This window comes from Podarcis raffonei, chromosome 3 (assembly GCF_027172205.1).
Source record: "Podarcis raffonei isolate rPodRaf1 chromosome 3, rPodRaf1.pri, whole genome shotgun sequence".
Lineage (NCBI taxonomy): Eukaryota > Metazoa > Chordata > Lepidosauria > Squamata > Lacertidae > Podarcis > Podarcis raffonei.
The window spans coordinates 85,042,262-85,062,438 of NC_070604.1; the positions used below are offsets into that span (position 1 = coordinate 85,042,262).

The window sequence follows — 20,177 nt, forward strand, 5'->3', positions numbered from 1 at the left end:
AAAATAAAAGAAGCAATTAAAACACAATTAAAAATCAGTATGACTAATGCACACATGCCGTGGACCACCTGAATGAATCTCGCAGGCCACTGGTGGTCCATGGACCACAGTTTCAAAACTCCTGCGATAGAGCACAGCTGCATGATTTTTACAAGACCACAAGCAAGGCATGAAGGCAACAGCTCTTCCCTATATCCCACCCCACTTCACAGCAACTTGTATTCCCAGGCATTTTGCCTTGCTACATGGAATGTGCATTTAGCTGTAAAGGTTAATAGTCACTGATAGACCACCATGTATTTATTGTATCCTTTAAAAAACCGTTTAAATTGCTGTGGAAAGAACCATAGCTCTACAACAAGCGGATGTGTTTCGCATGCCAAAGGCCTCAGACTTCATCTTTGCCACCCCCTGGTACAGCTGGCTCCCTTTTGAGATTCTGCACAACTGCTTCCAGTCAGTGAAGGCAGTACAGAGATAGGCAATGGCCTGACTCATTATAAAACAGTTTCCTAAGTTCTTCCTCCTCCTTCTTAGTTGTTTTCTTTATAAGCTAAAAAGACCTGGGCACTTTAGCTTTTCCTCATAGGAATGTTATCTCAGCCTCTGAACATTTTGGTATCTTTTTCTGCGCATTTCCCAGTTTTGCAATTTCAGATGCAGCAACCAGAAATATGTGCCCTTGAGCTACACATTTGTTTAAAAAATGCTCAGCAGCATTTAAAATATTACATAATATATTCATAAAACAGTCATTAACAGATTATTCCCAGTTTCTGCATTGTTTTAAAAAGAACATTAGGTCACTAGCAGTTTAATAATAGTTGAGATAGAAAATAGTTATTGTTTTAATATTTAATTTGATTCCAGGCCACTGTATAACAATATATCATGATATATGTTATGTAAATAGAATCATACAATAAAGCTATTATTTCTCTCTCTTTAAAGTACTTAATTTTCAATATACTTTCTCTGCTTTAGTCTTAAAAACTGAGGAATCCTGTCTCACCTAGCATCATGCTGTGGAAGGAATTGAACATCACACTCTTTAATCATTCTGTCAACTCAAGCATTTCATCTTGCCAGACAGAACAGTTCCCCCTCTCCTCCTCATGTGTGCTGCTCTGGGGGCTTTCCTGGTCCTTCCAGAGCCAATTTCAGGGACTGCTCAAGGGCAGAGCAGGGAAAGTCCTGTTGAGCAAGCAGATAGTCCTTGTGCATGTCTTCTGCTGAGATTTGTTAGGTAAAGCCTGCCCTAAGCAACAGAACCCAGAGTTGGACAAAGTAGATGCATTGCATGTTCAGACTCAGTTCTTGTGGAAATCTGTAAGACAATCAAACTGGTTGCATTCTCAGATAAAGTTGAGATGGGGCAAAACTTGATCTCCCAGACAGTAGGTCTACCAGAGACAGTTTGGTCAAGTGCAGCCAATGTATGATTTAGAAACAATGTGTATATTAGGAGTAAATAGCTGAGTCTTTGCGAAGGCCTTTTTAAAAATCACAAACTGATGTGATATTGTGGAGAACGGAGGACTGGAAAAATGAGAATTTTGTCCATTGCTAAGTAGGAACAGGGGACGCGGGTGGCGCTGTGGGTAAAAGCCTCAGCGCCTAGGGCTTGCCGATCGAAAGGTCAGCGGTTCGAATTCCCGCGGCGGGGTGCGCTCCTGTTGTTTGGTCCCAGCGCCTGCCAACCTAGCAGTTCAAAAGCACTCCTGGGTGCAAGTAGATAAATAGGGACCGCTTACTGGCGGGAAGGTAAACGGCGTTTCCATGTGCTGCGCTGGCTCGCCAGATGCAGCTTTGTCACTCTGGCCACGTCTCCGGACAGCGCTGGCCCCCGGCCTCTTAAGTGAGATGGGCGCACAACCCTAGAGTCTGTCAAGACTGGCCCGTACGGGCAGGGGTACCTTTACCTTTTAAGTATGAACAAAGTTCAGTGAACTTCTTTCTATTCCTGAGGAAAGTGGAGGAGGGAATGTGCCACTTTATTTTACTGTATGAGATGACCTAAGGGTCTTGGTTTTTTAAACTATTGTTTAACAAGATTTATATACTGTTTGACAAATAACAAAGCCCTCTGAAAACAGTTTTCAGTTTCCCCATTAAAACATGTAAGCAGAAACACCACATTCACTAGCAGCAGCTTGGAGCTCATGGCAGCTTCCAGATCAGCAAGACTTTTCTGGAACACTCATATGATAAATCAACGTCACAAGGGTGTTCTAGGAAGTCCTGCCAAGTTAGAAGCTGGCATGAGATCCTTGCCATTGTAAGCAAATACAGCACAGTGTTTTAGGAGAAAACAAAGTCCCCAGCCACTTGTAGAGTAAAATAATTCAGTGGTGTCAGGGGTTGCCTGTCAATAATTTTCTTAAAACTTCACATGGCACCTTTGAAAAGTTCAGAAAATAGTTCCCCAGATTGCAATGTGGAGAATGACTATAAAATTGTGGTGTATGTTTCATCCCAGCACTAACATAAAGACATTGCACCTTTCCTTGCCTCAAAGACATAGGCTCTGTGAAAGATGGTGCCAATTTCCTATGCCCAAGAGTACATCTACATATTGTCTGTATTGCATGTATTATATGAACCTCAGTGCTTTGTGCCGTATCCCCAAAAGGCACTTGACACATAACTGATTCCTGCATTGCAGGATGTTGGACCAGATGACCCTCAGGTCAATTCTATGACTGTGTTCTACCCCTTTCCCACAGACTTACCCCCCATAGATGATTCTTCCCCTTTGCGTGAAGAGAAATCAAGGATAAGAGCTCCATTGTAACTCATTGACGCATAAGTTTTACCTGTGATTTGTGAGCTGTGGTTATTCTCTTTCAGCTTTCACTGAGTTGTGAACCAGATATAGTTTCCAAACCTTAAATTGGCTTGGCAGCCCTTAATCTGTAATTCTACAATTACAGGGGTCAGCCCTGCACACAGCTGTAAAACACAATCCCCAGTAGTCTAAAAGAGAATTAGTCCACCCAGCAAAATGGAGGATTTCAGCCATGGGGAGCGTTGGGCATGCTGAGGTACCATTGTTTGCAATGGGTCCTAAATGCACCAAACTTTGTTCTGTACTGCACCAATAATGTGTAGATGGTGTGTGTGTGTTTGATATTTTATTTGTATATGTGTGCCTGTTCTGAGCTCCTAGTTATAAGAGGCATTCCTGCATCTAAGCATATTAAAAGCAGATGTGCATATGCAAGGATAAGTTATTTTTAATCACAAGTCTACAAATAGATGTATGTTTGGCTTTATGTACTATATGTATATCAATATATTTAGAAGATTTATCTTTACCTAATAAATTGTGATAAAAATACATTGTCTACAAGAGCTGCTGCTGAATGGAAAATGAACCAATTACAAGGAGTTAATGCTTGCTCTTATTTTTAAACTATATATAAATACACACAGTTTGCTATGAAACATCATTTTTTCAAAGCAAAATTTCACTACAAAATTGGGGAGACACATTAAAAACACATAATCACCCATTTAATTTTTAACCATTCTTTTAGGAATTAGTTTCACTTGATGACCGAGAAAAACCTGGTCAACCTCAGCTTTCTCCTGGGATTTCAACTATTAACCTGCATCCACAATTTCCAGGTAGCTCTTTTTGACTCCTCCTTTAATGGATGAGAATCCTTGCAAAAATGGCATGGAATAATTCTTTATGGTGTCTATATTCCTTTCATTTTTAGAATTTTATTTCTAATTTAATGTTCTGCATTTTAAAAAGAAGGGCTTAATCTAGCAAAATTTTTATTATCTTTACATGAATAATCCTTTTAAAGTCCACTAGACAAGACTCTTTGGTGAAGAAAATAAGACCTAATGCATGTCATGGACTCATGCATTCCATCTCATTCCATTCTTCCTTGGTGAATTCCTTTCCCTTACCCAATTAACATTTTTTAAGGTGCAGCTATAGCTCAATGATTTGCATGCAGAACATTCCAGGTTCAATCCCTGGCATATCCATGTAGAGACAAAAAAGACCCCTACCTAAATACTGAGCCGGATGGGCCATGGCCTCACTCAGTACAAGGCAGCTTCCAATTTTCCTGGCACTTTAGTCTGCATTGATGATATCCATGGTTAGCTATTAAACCAGGCTTAGAAACAGGGTTACAAGTTTCACTTCACTTACAGAATTGTCAGGTTGACTTGTTGGTTAAAAGGTAGTTTGCAAAGTCTGGTTACAGCTAACAATGGTTTGTTAACCATATTTAAGGCCAGTGCTGCTATAATTCTGCTGTCCTACTGCAGGAAGTTCAAATGGACACCCATGGCTTTGGTATCGGACAAGCCAGGCAGGGAGATGGAAATTCAGAATCTTAAAGCCTAGTCCTCATTCTGGTTCTTCTTCCAGCAACAGTGACCTCAGTTTCCCTCCCAATATGTATTTTGGGTCAGATAATGCTGCTGTATTAATGTCAGGTCAGTTAACAGTAAAATGGCAATGATATATGTCTTGATTGTGGATGCTGATTTGGCTTACGTTACTGGACGTGGAAGGATGAGCCTGGAAGCAGCTGGCCTCTCTCAGCTGTTGCATTCTGTTTTCTCAGTCTAACACCAATACAGGATTGAGGGTTTGGTCATGTTGGTTGTTGTCTTTTGCTGTAGTCCCTAAGGATTCCATCTCATACTCCCACAATCCCTGGATTATTTCAAATTTGTGTTGGACAATCAGGACAGATTAGGAATTCTGTTCTTAGCATCCTTCTGCTCAACTATCTTCCTGTGGGAGCTGAAAACAATAATCTTAGTGGACCTCAGCATCAATGCAAAGGTTTGGTTTTTATGTTTTCAATGTGGCATAAAGATTGTGATTTCTCCTTGTTCAGGTCAGATAATTTCCTGATGAGGTTTAGGCTTGCAATGGCTTTTCTTCTCTGCCTGATCAGTGGATATGTTAGAACAGTGATGGAATCTGAAAGATCCCCCCTCAGAGTCCCTGGCAAGTTTCCTTTTGACATGACCGGTGCCCCATCAAACCCTTGTCACTCTGTAGGGGTTACATGAAGTATAATAGTTCACAGAGCATCAATGGTTCCCCCACACGCTTGCCTGTGGAGCAGATCCTGTTTTCCTCCTTGGTTTACCAGCTCCATTTACTAGTTATGGAAATGGCTTAGAAGAAAGTGGCAGGAAACATAGTATGAAGATTAAGAAATACAGGCAACAATCTATCTTCAAGCCTACTCTGTGATGGTGAAGGCAGCAAAGAAACAATACAGCTAACTCACAACTTACACACATTTAATTTGTGTACATTCAGCTTTACACACTTGGGGGGAGGGGAATTAAAAAGGGCGTAGGCTTTAGCAATCCCACCTACCAAAATGTATTTTGACTATAAATGATTTTTGCCATGCATAGTGTAAATGCGACAATAAATGCCTCCTTGATGAAATTGAATGTGCTGGAATGACATCACTCTCTACTGAGTTACAAAAAAGATGGCTGTTCCTACAGACCTATGGAACAGCCACATGTTTTTCTGTACAGTGTTCATGCTAGTAACAGAACATTATCATATCCCATGACTTTCAGGTAGTATTTGTAAGATAGTTTTCACTGCATAAGGCAGCCACTGCCCACTTTCAAACTGTTGCTAATAGTGGTTAGCAGTTTAAAGAAAGGAGTAAAGTGGGACCACCACATCAGAGTTGTTTGAGTCAGAATTCTGGACTATGTTCCAATCCACTCATTAGTCTGGGAGATACAGATCAGATGAGGCCACTTTGGATTTGGTCTCAGCCAGTTCCTCCCTCAACACTGCTCACTCTTACTTGCTTTAATTTGGATGCCACTGATTCTGCCTTCAAGCAATGAATGTGCACAGGGAACCTTGTTGCCCAGCTTTGTTGGGTGAATATTAGTTAGTGGTTACTAAGGCTATGTAAAAGGTGCTTGGTGGGGTGTGGCCGACTGTCTCCTTGTTTCTTGACTCCCTTGGCTTATAACATATAGCAGGTGAGGGTTCATCAGCTGGGTCCAAGAACATGCTTTCTTGTGAGAGAGAAGGGTTGTGAGACCCATCTATTTCCCCTTCCTGGTCAATATGCTTGAGTTGGTGGTTGCTATACAAATCCAGATCTGGATGCATTTCAGTTTGGTGCCAGCCCCTGGTGCGACCGCACTGCTTGCACTGTCCTGCTGTAAATCCGCCCCTGCTCGGGACATGGGTACCTAAAGGGGCGTCCTTTTCTCAAATAGGAATTGAAATAATCATCAGAGTATCTTCTTAGGTCTTTCCATCTGCTGAACGCAGGTGGATTGCAACCAATGGAAGGAATGTTTCTGCTGTTTTTGGAATGCAATCCCTGGGAAGGCTCACTAGTGGCTTTTCGTAAACCTTTCCAATGCTAGGCAAAGACCTTTCTCTTCTTCCAGGCCTTGTTAAACATTAGCTGAACTTGATTCTACCTAGCTCCAGGGATGCTTCTGTGCTTTAATACTTTTTTATTTCTTTGGGCTGTGTGTTTTTGTTGTGTTACGTTGTTTTGGTGCTCTTTCATTGATTTTATTTTTTTATTAGCTGGCATGAGAGTATGCTACTGAAAGGAGATATATTATGTATATATTCAAGGAAGGTAGGAGGTAATTTGCTCTGGCAAAGGGGAGGAGGAGCATGCAATCCCATGCCACGCTCCTGATCTCCTTACAATGGTTACATCTGCACTGTTATCTCTTCTATCATTATGCCTGAAGCAGGCTTAAGAAGGGAAATGACTGCAAAACTGTTCACTGTGTGCAACACAGTGTGATAAAGTACTCTCTACTTAGCCAGTGAGCAATGAACCCATGAAACCCATGAATCTTTGGATTGCTAATGAGTCTACTGAACTCAATGGAGGTTGTACTGCAGCTGTGCTTGGTTAATTGTGCCCATGAATTTTTATGTGCAAAAATTTTATGGAGGGGCATATGTTGAAGTTGAAGAGAAATAGATTTAATTGAAATGGAGAATGATTTGGAAGTCCTTTTCATATTCCTGAATGTGGTAGACACTTAACTTAGGCACCAAAAAGTGAATTGAAGTGGGAACAAATTTTCCGAAAGTGGTCCCACAATCCCTCGTGTATTTCAAACATCTCATTCAGTGATGCTTAGACAGTGAAGTTTCGTCACTATACTTGCTTTATTAGTTTTACACAGTTCCAGATTTCTTTCACATGCACCAGAGTAACAAATAGGTCAGACTGTCAGTGTTCAGAATAAGAAATTATTTTGAGTAATTTAGCAGATGTTCATGTGTTTGCTGCTTGGTAAGACTAAAGCATATAACAGTATTGTGCATCTCCTTATAACAACACATGCACTCTGGGCATGTTTTGTGGGGAGCAAAAGGCACTAGCAACTAAAGGGAGATGTGCAGTTTCTTCAAAATTCAGGATTTTAGAAGATACACAATGGGAGTCTGTAACATGCACCACCTAGAAACATATAAAGAGACCCTTACTACAGTTTTCCATTAATGATTAGTTCATTAAGCCATGCGCGTATTTTAAAACTTGCCTTCCTCATATGTAAATAATTTTCTCTTTTCTTTTGCACAGTAGTAGTTGAAAAAACCTCTCCTCCTGTGCCTGTAGAAGTTGGCCCAGATGTGTCTACTTCAAGTGCTAGTCAAGTAATAGCACCGACTCAAGTTACAGGTATGATGCATACTTTCCCCACAAAAAAATGGCTGGAGGTAGAAATGGGTGCATACTCCCAAATAACTGAGGGCTATTAGAGCGTCAAACAGGAAGAATAGAGCAGCAGAACACAGGAAAATTCAGGGCCAAAAATGTTCAGTTTAAGAGGGTGGAATTGTATGTTATTTTTGGCAAGTCTGGTCATATGGATGGCATGCAGTTCACAGTTGACTTACGTTGTGTATATAAAATAGAGTCTAAAGGATTCCACCCACCGGGAGTGTATTTGCAGGTTTGTATACCATGGTTCAACTGCATTTTTTCTGCATGCATGGGGACAGTTTCTGGTCAGCTCCACATACAGGCACATTACATTTCAGGACGCATACTTTATGCAAATATGCCTCCCCAAAGCTCTTAAAATGCCTTTTTCTATAAGCGGTGCATTAACCCATATCCCCCTTAAAAGCATATGAAAAGACACAGACATGACATGGTGAGCGATCTTGTGAATTTACCCATATTCCATAATAAAAACTTGAGAAAATCGCATTGATTTCTAAAGGTGCCTAATGAAAATAATAATTTGGGGATAGTTTCCAGAATCTGATCTAGAACTGGGTTGTGTGGGGAAGCCATTCTTTGAGAAACATACTCCCTCAGCTTTTGTAGGGCCAGGGTCCCACCTTTCTAGGCTAGGTAAGAAAAGCCTAGCAGTGAGCAGGTTTCCAGGATGCACCTCCAAGAGATTGGCAGTTTTATTTATCTTCATTAATAAATGTCTTGTTCCTGATCCTCCACCACCATGAGCATGTATGTGAAATTAAGATTCTCCCCCCGCCCCCAATATGCATCATTTTACACTTGTTTACACTGAATTGCATTTGACATTTTACTGCCATTTCACGAAGTTTGGAGAGGTCCTTTTGGAGTTCTTCAGAATTTTTTTTCTTTTGTTTCAACAACCCTGGACAACTTACTATCACATTATTATTACCTTGGCCATCTTACTGCTAACTCCTAGGTCTAAGTTGTTTATGAACAAGTTAAAAAGCACAGCTTCCAATACCAGTCCTTGGAGGGCTCCACTTTCTACCTTCTTCCTTAGAGAACTGTCTCTTTATTCCTACCCCTGCTTCTTGAAACTTAACCATTTCCTGATCCACAAGAGAACCACACCTCTTTTTCTATGATTGCTACATTTATTCAGGAATTCTGTCATAGTTGTGTGTTTAAACATCACAAATGTTAAGTTTTCTACCCCTTGTGCGCACACTTGTTTCTAAGGAGCGGTATGCAATACAGCCATGTAGCATAGCATCTTATTAATGTCTCTCCTCCAGAGCATCTGTGAGGAAAATTTTGATCAACCCTTTCCAGCGGATCAAAGAATTTCAACAGTAGTGATGATATTTCTATATTCTCCAGGCTCTGGAACTTTCTTTAATACTCTGGCTTCAATTTATCTTTGCAAAGGGTTTTTCTTAGTTAAGTACTACCAGCTGTGTAGTTTGCTATAAACTTACTGATATATTCCAGCATACCCTGCAATTTCTAAATTCAATGTTTATCTCTATGTCTCTGAATGTTCTATATTTGTTGAATCTTTGCAACATCCATCAGTATTCCATTTGAGGTCAAGTTTGCCTAATAAACAGTTGCTTTCTTTTTTTAAAAGAAATGCATATGCTATTAATAGATTACATTGTTATCCTAGCACATTAAGCTATGTGCTTGCTGGGTGATCCTTTGGGCCAGTTAACAGAATCCTTTTTAGGACAGATGAGATAAATGACAGGTGCTATTCTGTGTATCAGTAAAAGGGCTGTAGTAAAAGTTTATTACTATTATTATTATTATTATTATTATTATTATTATTACAGATCCCACTACTTCATATTCTGTGATAGTTGTCTGGGCAAATTGTATAATCAGTATTCATTTCAGTGCCATAACTTCTCTCAGCATCTAGGACTGTGCATTTTAATATGAAGCCACTTTCAGTATTGAATAGGTTCCAGAAGGCAATTTTTGGAGGCAGACATTGTACAGAAAATGTAAAGGATGGAACTTCCTATGTCCTTGGTTATCTACCTAAATGCTGTGGTGCATATTAAAAATGTTTCTACAGTGTGTGCATTATTAGCAAACATTGCATATCCTTTTGACTTAATCACCGGGCCTGGCATCAGGCAAATTAAGGGGGTTCAATCCCCAACCTCCACAGATCTCAGTGTCCCTTTTTACTGCTTTTGCTATAGGGTTGATAAGGATGGAGTTCTAAACCACAAAGTCAATGTGAATAAAGTTGCTTGGTGTCCCAGAATCCGCCATAGTGGCTGCATGGAAATAACTGCCAACTTAAAGATGGAGTTTTATTGAGACACTTCTTGTGCTTCCACTTCTTAATCACAAATCACATCGCAGCAGGGAAGTTTGACTTCCTAGCGTCTAAACTATTGGTTGGTTGTGCAAGCAAAATGTTCTCAGGTTTTAGTAGACAAAGTCCCTGCTGGTGTCACTGGTTCTTTTCTTCCAAGGTGAGTCAGGGCTGGCTCCCCTTAACTGAATGAATTCTGCTTCAGCTTTCAGGAGTTGTGAAGTAACTATTGCCTAAAGAATAGCCTGTGGATGAAGTCAAGCTTGCCCCTGGAAGCAACTGGACCAGCACCATTAGGAACTTTTAATATAAAGACTTAGGTTGATAAAACTTGGGGAAAAATTTGTGTGGCTTTTTAACATGGGGCAACTCATCCAGAATGTCAACTCTTGAGCCCTGAAGGTTTGGCACGCGCCGGTCTTAACCCTGAGATGAGAAGGTGGAAGATGCTTACAATACATGCATCAACATTTGACATAACTACCAGGGGTTTCTTTTTTTCTATAAAGATTAAAACCATGCTTCAGTTCACTTACAAATTCCTCATAACTATTCCAAAGAAGAAAACGGTGTACACAGCACATGTTGACCCATTCACTGAGGAGATCTTTGAGCTGCAGTTTCATATGGATCTAGCATTGAGTTAGGAAGTTAAGAGGCCATCCTGGATCTCTATCAAACGTTTCTTGCATGTTTACAGGCCAGTTCCTTTCACTTGATTTCCAGATGCATTAGGGTAGTATGTAAATTTAGGGAACGGAAGGGCAAGCTTTTGTAGGGTGTATGTCAGGCTGTTTATTTTAAGTATTGTTTCAACTCTGTACTGGCTTCTTGCTCCACAGCCACTGGGTTGGATAACAAGAGGCTGAAATAATAATTTTATTATTTGTACCCCACCCATCTGACTCAGTTGCCCCAGCCACTCTGAATGGTTTTTCTTCCTTTTTATTTTGAGAATAGTAGTGGACTTATGCAAATGTTTTAAATGGCCTGCTCCAGGTATGTTTTTCTTTCTATTTAGAAATCAACGAGTGCACAGTGAACCCAGATATTTGTGGAGCAGGACATTGTGTTAATTTGCCTGTGGGATACACCTGTTTCTGCAATGATGGATACAAGCTTAATGATCAACAAACAAAATGTTCTGGTATGAGAAATTTTCTTTGCCTTTGCTAAACTGATTAGTGAGTGAAGGATCTGAAGAAATGTAACCTGTAATTTGTATGAAACAACTATGGTAAATATGAATGACTTCTTCCCTTTTTGGTCCTTAATCTTGGTCAAAATACATTTTTTAAAAGATCTCCCTTGTTCTCATAGAACTTTGCAGCTCTTTTGTACCAGGTATGAGGAAACGGGGCCCTTCAGAGGTTGTTGGACAACAACTGCCCTGACGATTGGCCACACTGACTGGAGCTGATGGAAGTCCAGAAACATAGAATCATAGAATTGTAGAGTTGGAAGGGACCCCAAGGGTCATTTAGTCCAACCCCCTGTGATGCAGGGATCTTAACTAAAGTATATGTGACAGGTGCCATCCGACCTCTGCTTAAAACCTCAAAGGAAGAAGAGTCAACAAGTGCACACTTCCTGAGAGAGACCATTCCACTGTTGAACAGATCTTACTGTCAGAAAGTTCTTCTTTCTGACAGTAATCTCCTTTCTTGTAACTTGAAGCTATTGATTTGGGTCCTAGCCTCTAGAGCAGGAGAAAACAAGCTCGCTTCCTCTTCTATGTGACAGCCCTTGAGATATTTGAAGATGGCTCTTTTCACTGTCAAAGCTAAACGTACCCAACTCCCTCAGCTGTTCCTCATAAGGCTTGTTTTCCAGACCCTTGATCACCTTAGTCTCCTTCTTCTGCACTTGTCAATATTCTTATTAAATTGTGGCACCCCAAAACCCAAATTGGACACTGTACTCCAGATGTCGTCTGACCAAGGCAGCATAGAGTGGTACTATTACTTGCCTTGATCTGTATACTTCTATACTATACTATACTATACTATACTATACTATACTATACTATACTATACTTCTGTTGATGCAGCCCAGAAGTCACATGGTCCCCATCCCTGAACTGTACACTACCTAAATGTATCTTGGCACACAACCTGTTCTAAATTATCCTGCATGCACAAAGGATGGTGCTTGTAAATTAAGAAAACTGAGGTGCTTCAAGGAGTCTTTATATTTTTCCTCCTTGTAGACCGTGCTTTGGAATCCTAACAGGAGTGCATGAAATTTTATGATCGGTATTGCAAGGAACTGAATGTCTGCTAGGCTTCTTTATATTGCCCCATTTTAAAACTGTGTAAAGAGAAGGAGCACCCTTCACTAGCCCTGGTTCTGAGAGGTTCCAGAATCTGCTGGCATATAGTATTTGACTCCCATATACATAAATGCATAAGTTCTCTCTGAAAGATCACTTATTACAAGTAAGTATAGTTCCTTCCTTCAAGGAAAAGTAATACTCTGAAAGTTGGTATAAAGTAATACTCTGAAACTTTAAGCCAATAAGTCTGCTTTCTGAATCAGAATTTTATACCAAATCTTTATTGTTCACCTCCGTGGAAACAAATCTGTCTGTACTAATAGAGTCTGTCTTTCATTTTAGTGTCTTGTGTATATTGGGCGCAGTGAAGTGATGGTCATGACAGAGTACTACTTTTTCAATCTTCGTTTTTATTTCTTTAACAGATATTAATGAATGTACTCAGGCTCCCCATCTCTGCTCCCTTGGGCGTTGTGAAAATACAGAAGGAAGCTTCCTATGCATTTGCCAGGCAGGGTTCATGGCCAGTGAACAAGGAACAGACTGTGTTGGTAACTACTGTGCTTTATGAAACAAGCTCTTAATACTTGGGGCTAATAGCTAAGAGTTGGAGTTTGAAATCCGTTAAGGTCATTGGAAAACTACTTACATTGATTTACACAAGCACTGGACTGGGTGCTTAATGCTTAGGTTGCTCTTTTTGTTCATAGAGTATTTCTTAATAAAAATTGACCACCATTACAGAGGGCAAGTCATTACTCATTCTGTCTTCCTAAAATTATTTATTTGTGCAGTTATACTTCCTTGAAAATATAATGTTGCTGTAAGAGCTTAAGTCGTAAAATATGTTTGGAGGATAGGTTTTTTCTCTCTCTCCCATGCATGAGAATAGATTTCACATAGTTCGTTAGCAACCAAAACAGCTCTGTAATTGGCCCCTCTCAAATGTGAATACCATTTCTAAGTGACACTAAATAAGGTCTATCAAATGTTAACGTAGGACCATTTTGAACATTCATGGTATTGTTTGTGTGATTTGCTGTGACTGTTCCTGGAGATACACTTACATGGAGAGCTTTTATCAAGTTTTATCCACAGATTAAATGGGTAGCAGTGTATGGCTGCTGTTCAGGAACTCAGTGTACAGGCCTACTGTAAGGCCTACTGCTTTTCAAACCATGGCAACCAGCCATCAAGAGTTTAGTTTATATTATGACTGATGGTTGGGGATGATGGGATTTGTAGTCCAGCAACATCTGGAGGCTGCCATGTTGCCTATCCTGCTGTAGACAGTACTGAGTTAGTAGTTTCACTTGGTACAAGGCGGCTTCCTATGTTCCATAGAGCATTCTTAGAGGTATTGTAGCAGGGCACCCAAATACAATGTCTCCGCTGGAAGGTGGCTGGACAAATGGCCCTCAGTCATGATCAGGGCATGACTGAAGGACAGTAAATATTAGTAAGCAAATAAACTCATGGACTTCAGTCCTAGTAACACCTGCAGTTACTAAGGCAAGAATATTGACATTACAGGTTGTAGTTGTTGCAACTAAGATCTGTGAGCTCCCCAGCTAATAGTCTATTTATGCAAGTAAGCAGCCAGTCTTGGGAGTGATAAAATTAACAATTTACATGGCCCTAAGAATAAGAATTCTGGGCAGATTCAGCTAACCCAGTGCACTAACAGAAACTTGTTCAAGGATTCCACTAGTGTTGGGAGCACCCTTAAAATAGTGTGCAAAATAGTGAGAAAGGAGATAAATGCAGCTGGCAACTAGGAATGCTTGCACTGATTGAACAATCATATTAGAATGATGTTGACTTTCATCCTCTGTAAATGTGTGTATTCTTAAAAAGAAAAGGAAGACTAGTGTATTTACAGTACATATTTAACTTTTGTATTCATTTTGGTTTCTAGATGTTGATGAATGTTCTGGATCTCACACCTGTGGGGAAGGACGCTGTATAAATACCATTGGTTCATACATATGTGCTTGTGACACTGGATTCCGTATGAACAGGAGAGGCCAGTGTGAAGGTATGTTGTCACTCTGAAATGTTGGAATAATCATCCACAGACATTATTAATAGTTTCCTAATTCCTTTAGAAAAGCCATCCGAGGGAGTTGTGCCATAGAGAACAATGTTTATGCATTTGAGGACAGTAACATGGTAGACTCAGGACTGATGATGCAAGAATCCATAACTTACCCTATCCTTTCATTGAGCTCTACTGTCTCTCTTCATCTTTACATATAAATTGTGTTTCCAATGGGTAAACCAGGGTTTCTTCACAGCAAACATAGAAAACATGAATGAATGTCAGGCATGCATCCGTAAACACCTGTGTACATGTGTCAAGACTTTAAAGATATAGATATATCATGGGAATTTCTTCCGTTGGATATTTCTGTTCCCTTCATTGGTGTCTTTTCATCGCCAGCTGTTCGTTCTGCCTAGACATCAGAGGTTAAAGAGATGGTTGTGCTATCGCTTTATCTGCTGCTGCTGCCTGTTAGTTACAATGTTGTTGTTCAGGATAAATGTTATTTGGTATAGTTGTTGACATTTTATTCTCTGCTTTATTATAAATTGTTCACTACCCTGGGAATTCCTGTTGAAGGTTGGTGGTCTTGTTGTTGTCATGATCATTTAGTAATAATAATTCACTGTTCACATATTTGCTTCAGGAACAACTGTGGTAAATATGACTGCAGCATAAAATGTGGAGCTGCTTTTTCTTAAAAGTGGGTATTTACAGACAAGGGTCTGCTAGTATCAGCTTGCCTGCTAGTGACTCCTCAGTGACACTCCTGTGATTAATAAACCAGATTAGGATAGTGCTGGTTCCCATACTGTGTGCCACTGTTCCAAATGACCTGGCAAAATCAGCATGGACAGCAAACCAACACTGTTGCTAAACTTCAGCGATAGAAGGTTCCCTTCCTAAAAAATGGGGGGGAAGCGTAAGAGCTTCATTTTAAAATTGGAAATTATTAAAATTAAAGTTGGAAACCTCACTATCTACTTTATCTGTAAATTTGTTCTATTAAAATTATTTATGAAAATTGCCATTGACAATGAAGTTCATCACTTCACTTGTTACAAAGGAATCCACTTGTGGTTTGGAATAAAATATTGGCAAAAATCCACCGTTTTATAGAACAAAACGTCCCAGCACGTCTAACTTACAACGCTTATGAAGTTAGGTTTTGGCCTGAATATCCCCTCGAGTTAAAAAATAAAAATCAACATAAATTCATTCATAAATTAAAATGATATTCAGTTACTCCTACTTAATCATCAGTGTCTTCGTACTCTGTTTTCATACCTGTCACCTTCGATCAGAATATGCCTTTTTTAAGCTAGCAAATTCTTCTGCAGTCTCTCAGCTCCAGCTTTTGCTAGTACAGTATAAGAATTACTGGGTTTATGTTCATTTTTAAAAAATTAAAAGATGGCTTTAGATATAGATTTCACAATTTGGTGCTCATAGGTGTCAAGGGTGTCGAAATTATGCATATTTTTCACAACAGAATTTGCAGTGAAAGGAAGAAAGAAGCAGAGTCCCGAATAAATGGGATCAAACAGGCCATGGCTTGATTGAAAGACAACATCAATAAAACAATTGATAATAATAATCCACCAATACCATCAGAGTGGATCTGGTGGTTTCCTACAAGAATCTCTGGGAGAGTGGCTTGATTTGCCAGCTGTAATGTCCCCTTGGTACCACTGAAGTCAAGTCTATGCCTGATGGGTAACAATCCATTCTCCTTGTGAGAAGAGGCTGATGGGAAGTGGCCACCCATATTAGACACCTTTAGTTTTGCTGGGTTAGCCTACAATCCTGGGAAATAGCTCCACTCAAGAGCTGATCCAGTCTCCTTCCTACCTCCTTTTCACAACTATGTGAGACCTTGTGCAAATGGAGCCTGAAGTGTCAACTGCAGAAAGGCAGATTGTCTTGTCTTCCCCTTGAGTCCTGTCACCCTCTTCCCTCAGTTAGCATTGTTTGGAGTTTGTTCTACCTATTGCAAGCATAACAGGTCATGAGGCTGTAAGCCCAAAGTCTTCAGGCAGTGTCTAGAGCTCTAACTTTATGTTGTATGCAAATATATGCCATGTGTAATCAGTCCCTTGGTCCCAAATGATCTTCACATTAAGTGGAGATGAGGAAGAGAGAATGAAATTGTTGATTCTTCCTTTGCAAGTAGGAAATTGCTGATAAGTCAGATAAGGATATTCACCTGTCAAGATACAGCGGAAGAAAAGGAAAGGAATGTTCCATATTTCCTTTATGTTCATTACTACAGCAAACTATGTTGATAGTTTAGATTACATTTCAAGAAGCTGTGTAAGATAGCTGCAGGGCACCATTCATAATTTTAGATTTGTATGTATTTTTATGTAGCTTATTCCAGACACATGTTTTACTTTTCACATTGATAATTTATTATACATCTATGTTTTCGTTGGCTTTATTTAAAAAAATAAAATCTGTATACCAGGGATCCTTCAAAACCCAAAAATTGTCATATCCTTAACTCTGTGGTTGCTTATATAAATATTAAATTTGTTGTGATAAGGTGGTTTTAAATGTTTAGATTTTAGCTTCAAAACGAAACCCGTTTACCCAATGGAACATGTTTCCAAATAAATAAGCTTAGGATCTTTGCCTACGTTAGCAAGGTAATTTAAAAATATGTCTAATCATTAGTTGAAATATATCAGGTGTTTAATTCCTGATTTTTTTACCTCTTGCCCTCCTTTCCGAGGAGTTCATAGCAGTGTTTTTAATTTCACAACAGCCCTGTAAGGTAGCTTTCCAAACTTTTCATGTTGGTGACACGCTTTTTAGACATGCATAATGTTGTGACACAGTAATTCAGTTTTGCCCGCAAACTGGAGGTTAAACTAGCCCCTTTCCAACGCCGGGAGGAGAACAGGGGGTGTTTGCGTGGCACACCTACACACTGCAGCCGACAAATTAATGTGTCACAACACACAGTTTGGAAAGCTCTTCTGTAATGTATGTTAAGCTAAGAGACAGGGACTTGCCTAAGAGCACCTAGTAAGCATCATAGGTGAATGGAGATTTAACCTTAGGCATCATTTAACCAAGCACAGCATTCTAGCACATTGTGTATGTCAGGGAACTGACATCGGAGCGAGAGGCGGAGGCAAGGCTCCCAAGCGATGCTGGAGAAGGGCCCAGCAGGGAGAGAGGCAACTCATCGGCTGGGGAAGGAAATCAACGTAACACCAGGGATAAAGGGGGGCAGATGGGGGAATCGGTGAGGGGGCTCCAGGACTCCTCACAGGAGACCAGCGGGGAGAGCACGGGTCCTCCGCTACCCACACCCACCCTGCGCAGAAGACTTCCGCGCAGGGAAAGTAGGCGTAGACTTGGCGTCAAAGAACTTCTTTGCTGGAAGAAGTTCAAGAAATGCCCACTGACGGATTCTGCTAGCGACTGAAACAGCCACGAATTGAAGGGCTGTCCAGACAGAAAAGGTTTAACCAGGCAACCTAGCCAGGAGTGGCGGCAACTTACGCACAAGCAACCCCTAGAACCATTACAGTGTACTTCAATGGTTCCGTTCAGATCTGCATCTTCAGGACAGTAGCACCCAATGCTCAAAATATACCATCCCAAATTCTATTATAGCATTAAGATTCTCTTGCTCTTTATGGATTATTAAAATCTTAAACTTCATTTGTTTTCTTTTTAAAGATATTGATGAATGCACAATTCCACACACTTGTTCAGATGCAGAGTGCATTAACAGTCCTGGTTCTTACCAATGTGTCCCTTGCAGAGATGGATTCAGAGGCTGGAACGGGAAATGCTATGGTAAATGGCTTGTTGAAAATGTTTTCTATTGCAAATATTGTTGCAGTTATTCCAGATTTTTTCAGTGTCGTGTTCTTGGGCAAGGATGTTAACTTCCCTTGGCAACTATGATATGTAGACTTAGTGTTTGATAGATAAAGAATAATTAGAATGACTGTGACTCACATCACGACTAGATTTCACTGGAAGTATATGGCTGCTGCTAAAACCAGCAGCCCAGTATCTCCTCCTCTCTCCTGATAATAAAATTACCTGCCACAACAAGACATTTTATTTATTTATTAAATTTCTCTCCTGTCCTTCCTTCCAAAGGAGCCCAGAACAGCAAATATCAAAGTGTTAAAACAATACAATTTCAAATGAAATATTTTTTTTAAACCATCTAAAAACACTTATAACATTTAAAGCAATTGCATGCACTCAGCTTTGCTAATTTCAAGCTTGCCAGGAGCAGTACCTCTCGGGAATCAAATGCCTTGTTAAACAGGAATGTTTTTTAAATTTATCCCAAAAGTCAGTTATGAGGGGGAGAGATGCACCTCACCAGGGAGGGCATTCCGCAAACAGAGAGCCATCTTTGAGAAGGCCCTGTCATGGGTCAACATGTAATATGATGCTGCCATGTTCTGAGTTTCCCTGCTCAACTTCCTTGGTGTGCAGTTTCAGCAAACCAGGCATTCATCTTGCTTCACTTTACAGAAGAGAGGAGGTAACCTGGGGCTCTGAAAACATCTAGCTTTGGCATCATTCAAGAGTAAACTGAATGCAGAGAGTAATTCCTTTTTATGTGAGGAAAGCACATTCAAGCATTTCTACACTTCATATTTCACTTCAGGCTCTTCACAGCTCAACCTTAAGCTCAAACACAGTGAAATATACACCAGAGTAAAAGAACAATGGTATTTTCTAAGGGCTTGGCCATGCTCTTTCAGTCCACTCACACAACTGAAAATGAGGTAGTTGTCAAAATTCACTTTATTTTAAATTGAAAAAATGTTTAGCTTACTTTCATCTGTTTTGCCTACAATGTGTATCATTGAATAGGCCAGCCCATGTATTTCTGAAGTTAACTTCTCTGAAAAAAATCCAACTACAAGAAATTATATTTTCCTGTGTTGTCTGGAATCCTGGTGCATGGCTTTTCAGTGTCTAGGTTAGGAGGGTTTTTTTTGTCATTGCTTACATTGGCTCTGGCTCTTGGCATCTTATCCTGTGCTGTCTGCTTTCAATGTTCAAAGCAAAAGGGACACTTTAAAATGACAGGCAGAGCAGATAGGTATGTCTTGATACAGTCTTATTGTGTTAATGCTTGCTGGCAAATTCTGAGGAGCTTACTCAGCATTTCCTATGACTTTAAGCAGACAGACTTCCATTATCTGTCTGCCCTCCCACATATCTACTTACTTTCCTCCTTTATAAACCTTTTTTTTTCTTTTTTCTTCTCTAAAAGCCTTCTTTTTGTAGATAAAAACTTAAATGTCTGTGATAGTAGATGGTCAAACCCCAGAAACTAGTTGGGTCTTGCACACATGGGAGTTTTATACCCAGTACAACTTAATGTTCTTCCTGCTAGTCTTCACTCTAATCTTGGAAACTCCTGTGGCTGATCTGCACATTATGTCTGTGATGCAGAGGCTGCTTAGAATGGCCTCCATATGGTGTTTTCTCTGCGCCAGCCCCATAATGTGTACCACTGCTCTCCATGTGATTCTGATGCATTTCTTGGAGGGTTTTCTTGCAAGCCATGATTAGGTCTTAACAGGGATAGACATAATGGCTGCATTAGGATGATCGAATCTTAGTTTAACTAGCCAAGAAATGTGGAAGCCTCATGCACTTGCACACAGACACTTTGGTTCTCCATTTGCACTGCTGGGGAATCAAGCCAAGAAGCCGCTTCTTGTTACACCTGAAGTGGAAAACTATGGTTAAGGGCTTTCAAACAAGCTAAAATAGCCATGGTTTAATATTGGCTTCCATTATCCTGACTAG

The 20,177-nt window shown here is 40.1% G+C and overlaps 1 protein-coding gene across 4 annotated transcripts in view; it reads left to right on the plus strand.

Annotated features, from left to right (window-relative positions):
- LTBP1 (latent transforming growth factor beta binding protein 1) overlaps positions 1–20,177 on the plus strand; it is a 184,829-nt gene that overhangs the window by 114,743 nt on the left and 49,909 nt on the right. For 2 of the 4 annotated variants that reach the window (XM_053382828.1, XM_053382830.1), the window contains 5 exons: positions 7,593–7,691; positions 11,075–11,200; positions 12,754–12,879; positions 14,247–14,366; positions 18,066–18,185. In XM_053382828.1, the coding sequence (XP_053238803.1) occupies positions 7,593–7,691; positions 11,075–11,200; positions 12,754–12,879; positions 14,247–14,366; positions 18,066–18,185 (591 nt within the window). The remainder of the gene's footprint in view (positions 1–7,592; positions 7,692–11,074; positions 11,201–12,753; positions 12,880–14,246; positions 14,367–18,065; positions 18,186–20,177) is intronic. The other 2 variants (XM_053382829.1, XM_053382831.1) reach the window with 1 other exon arrangement.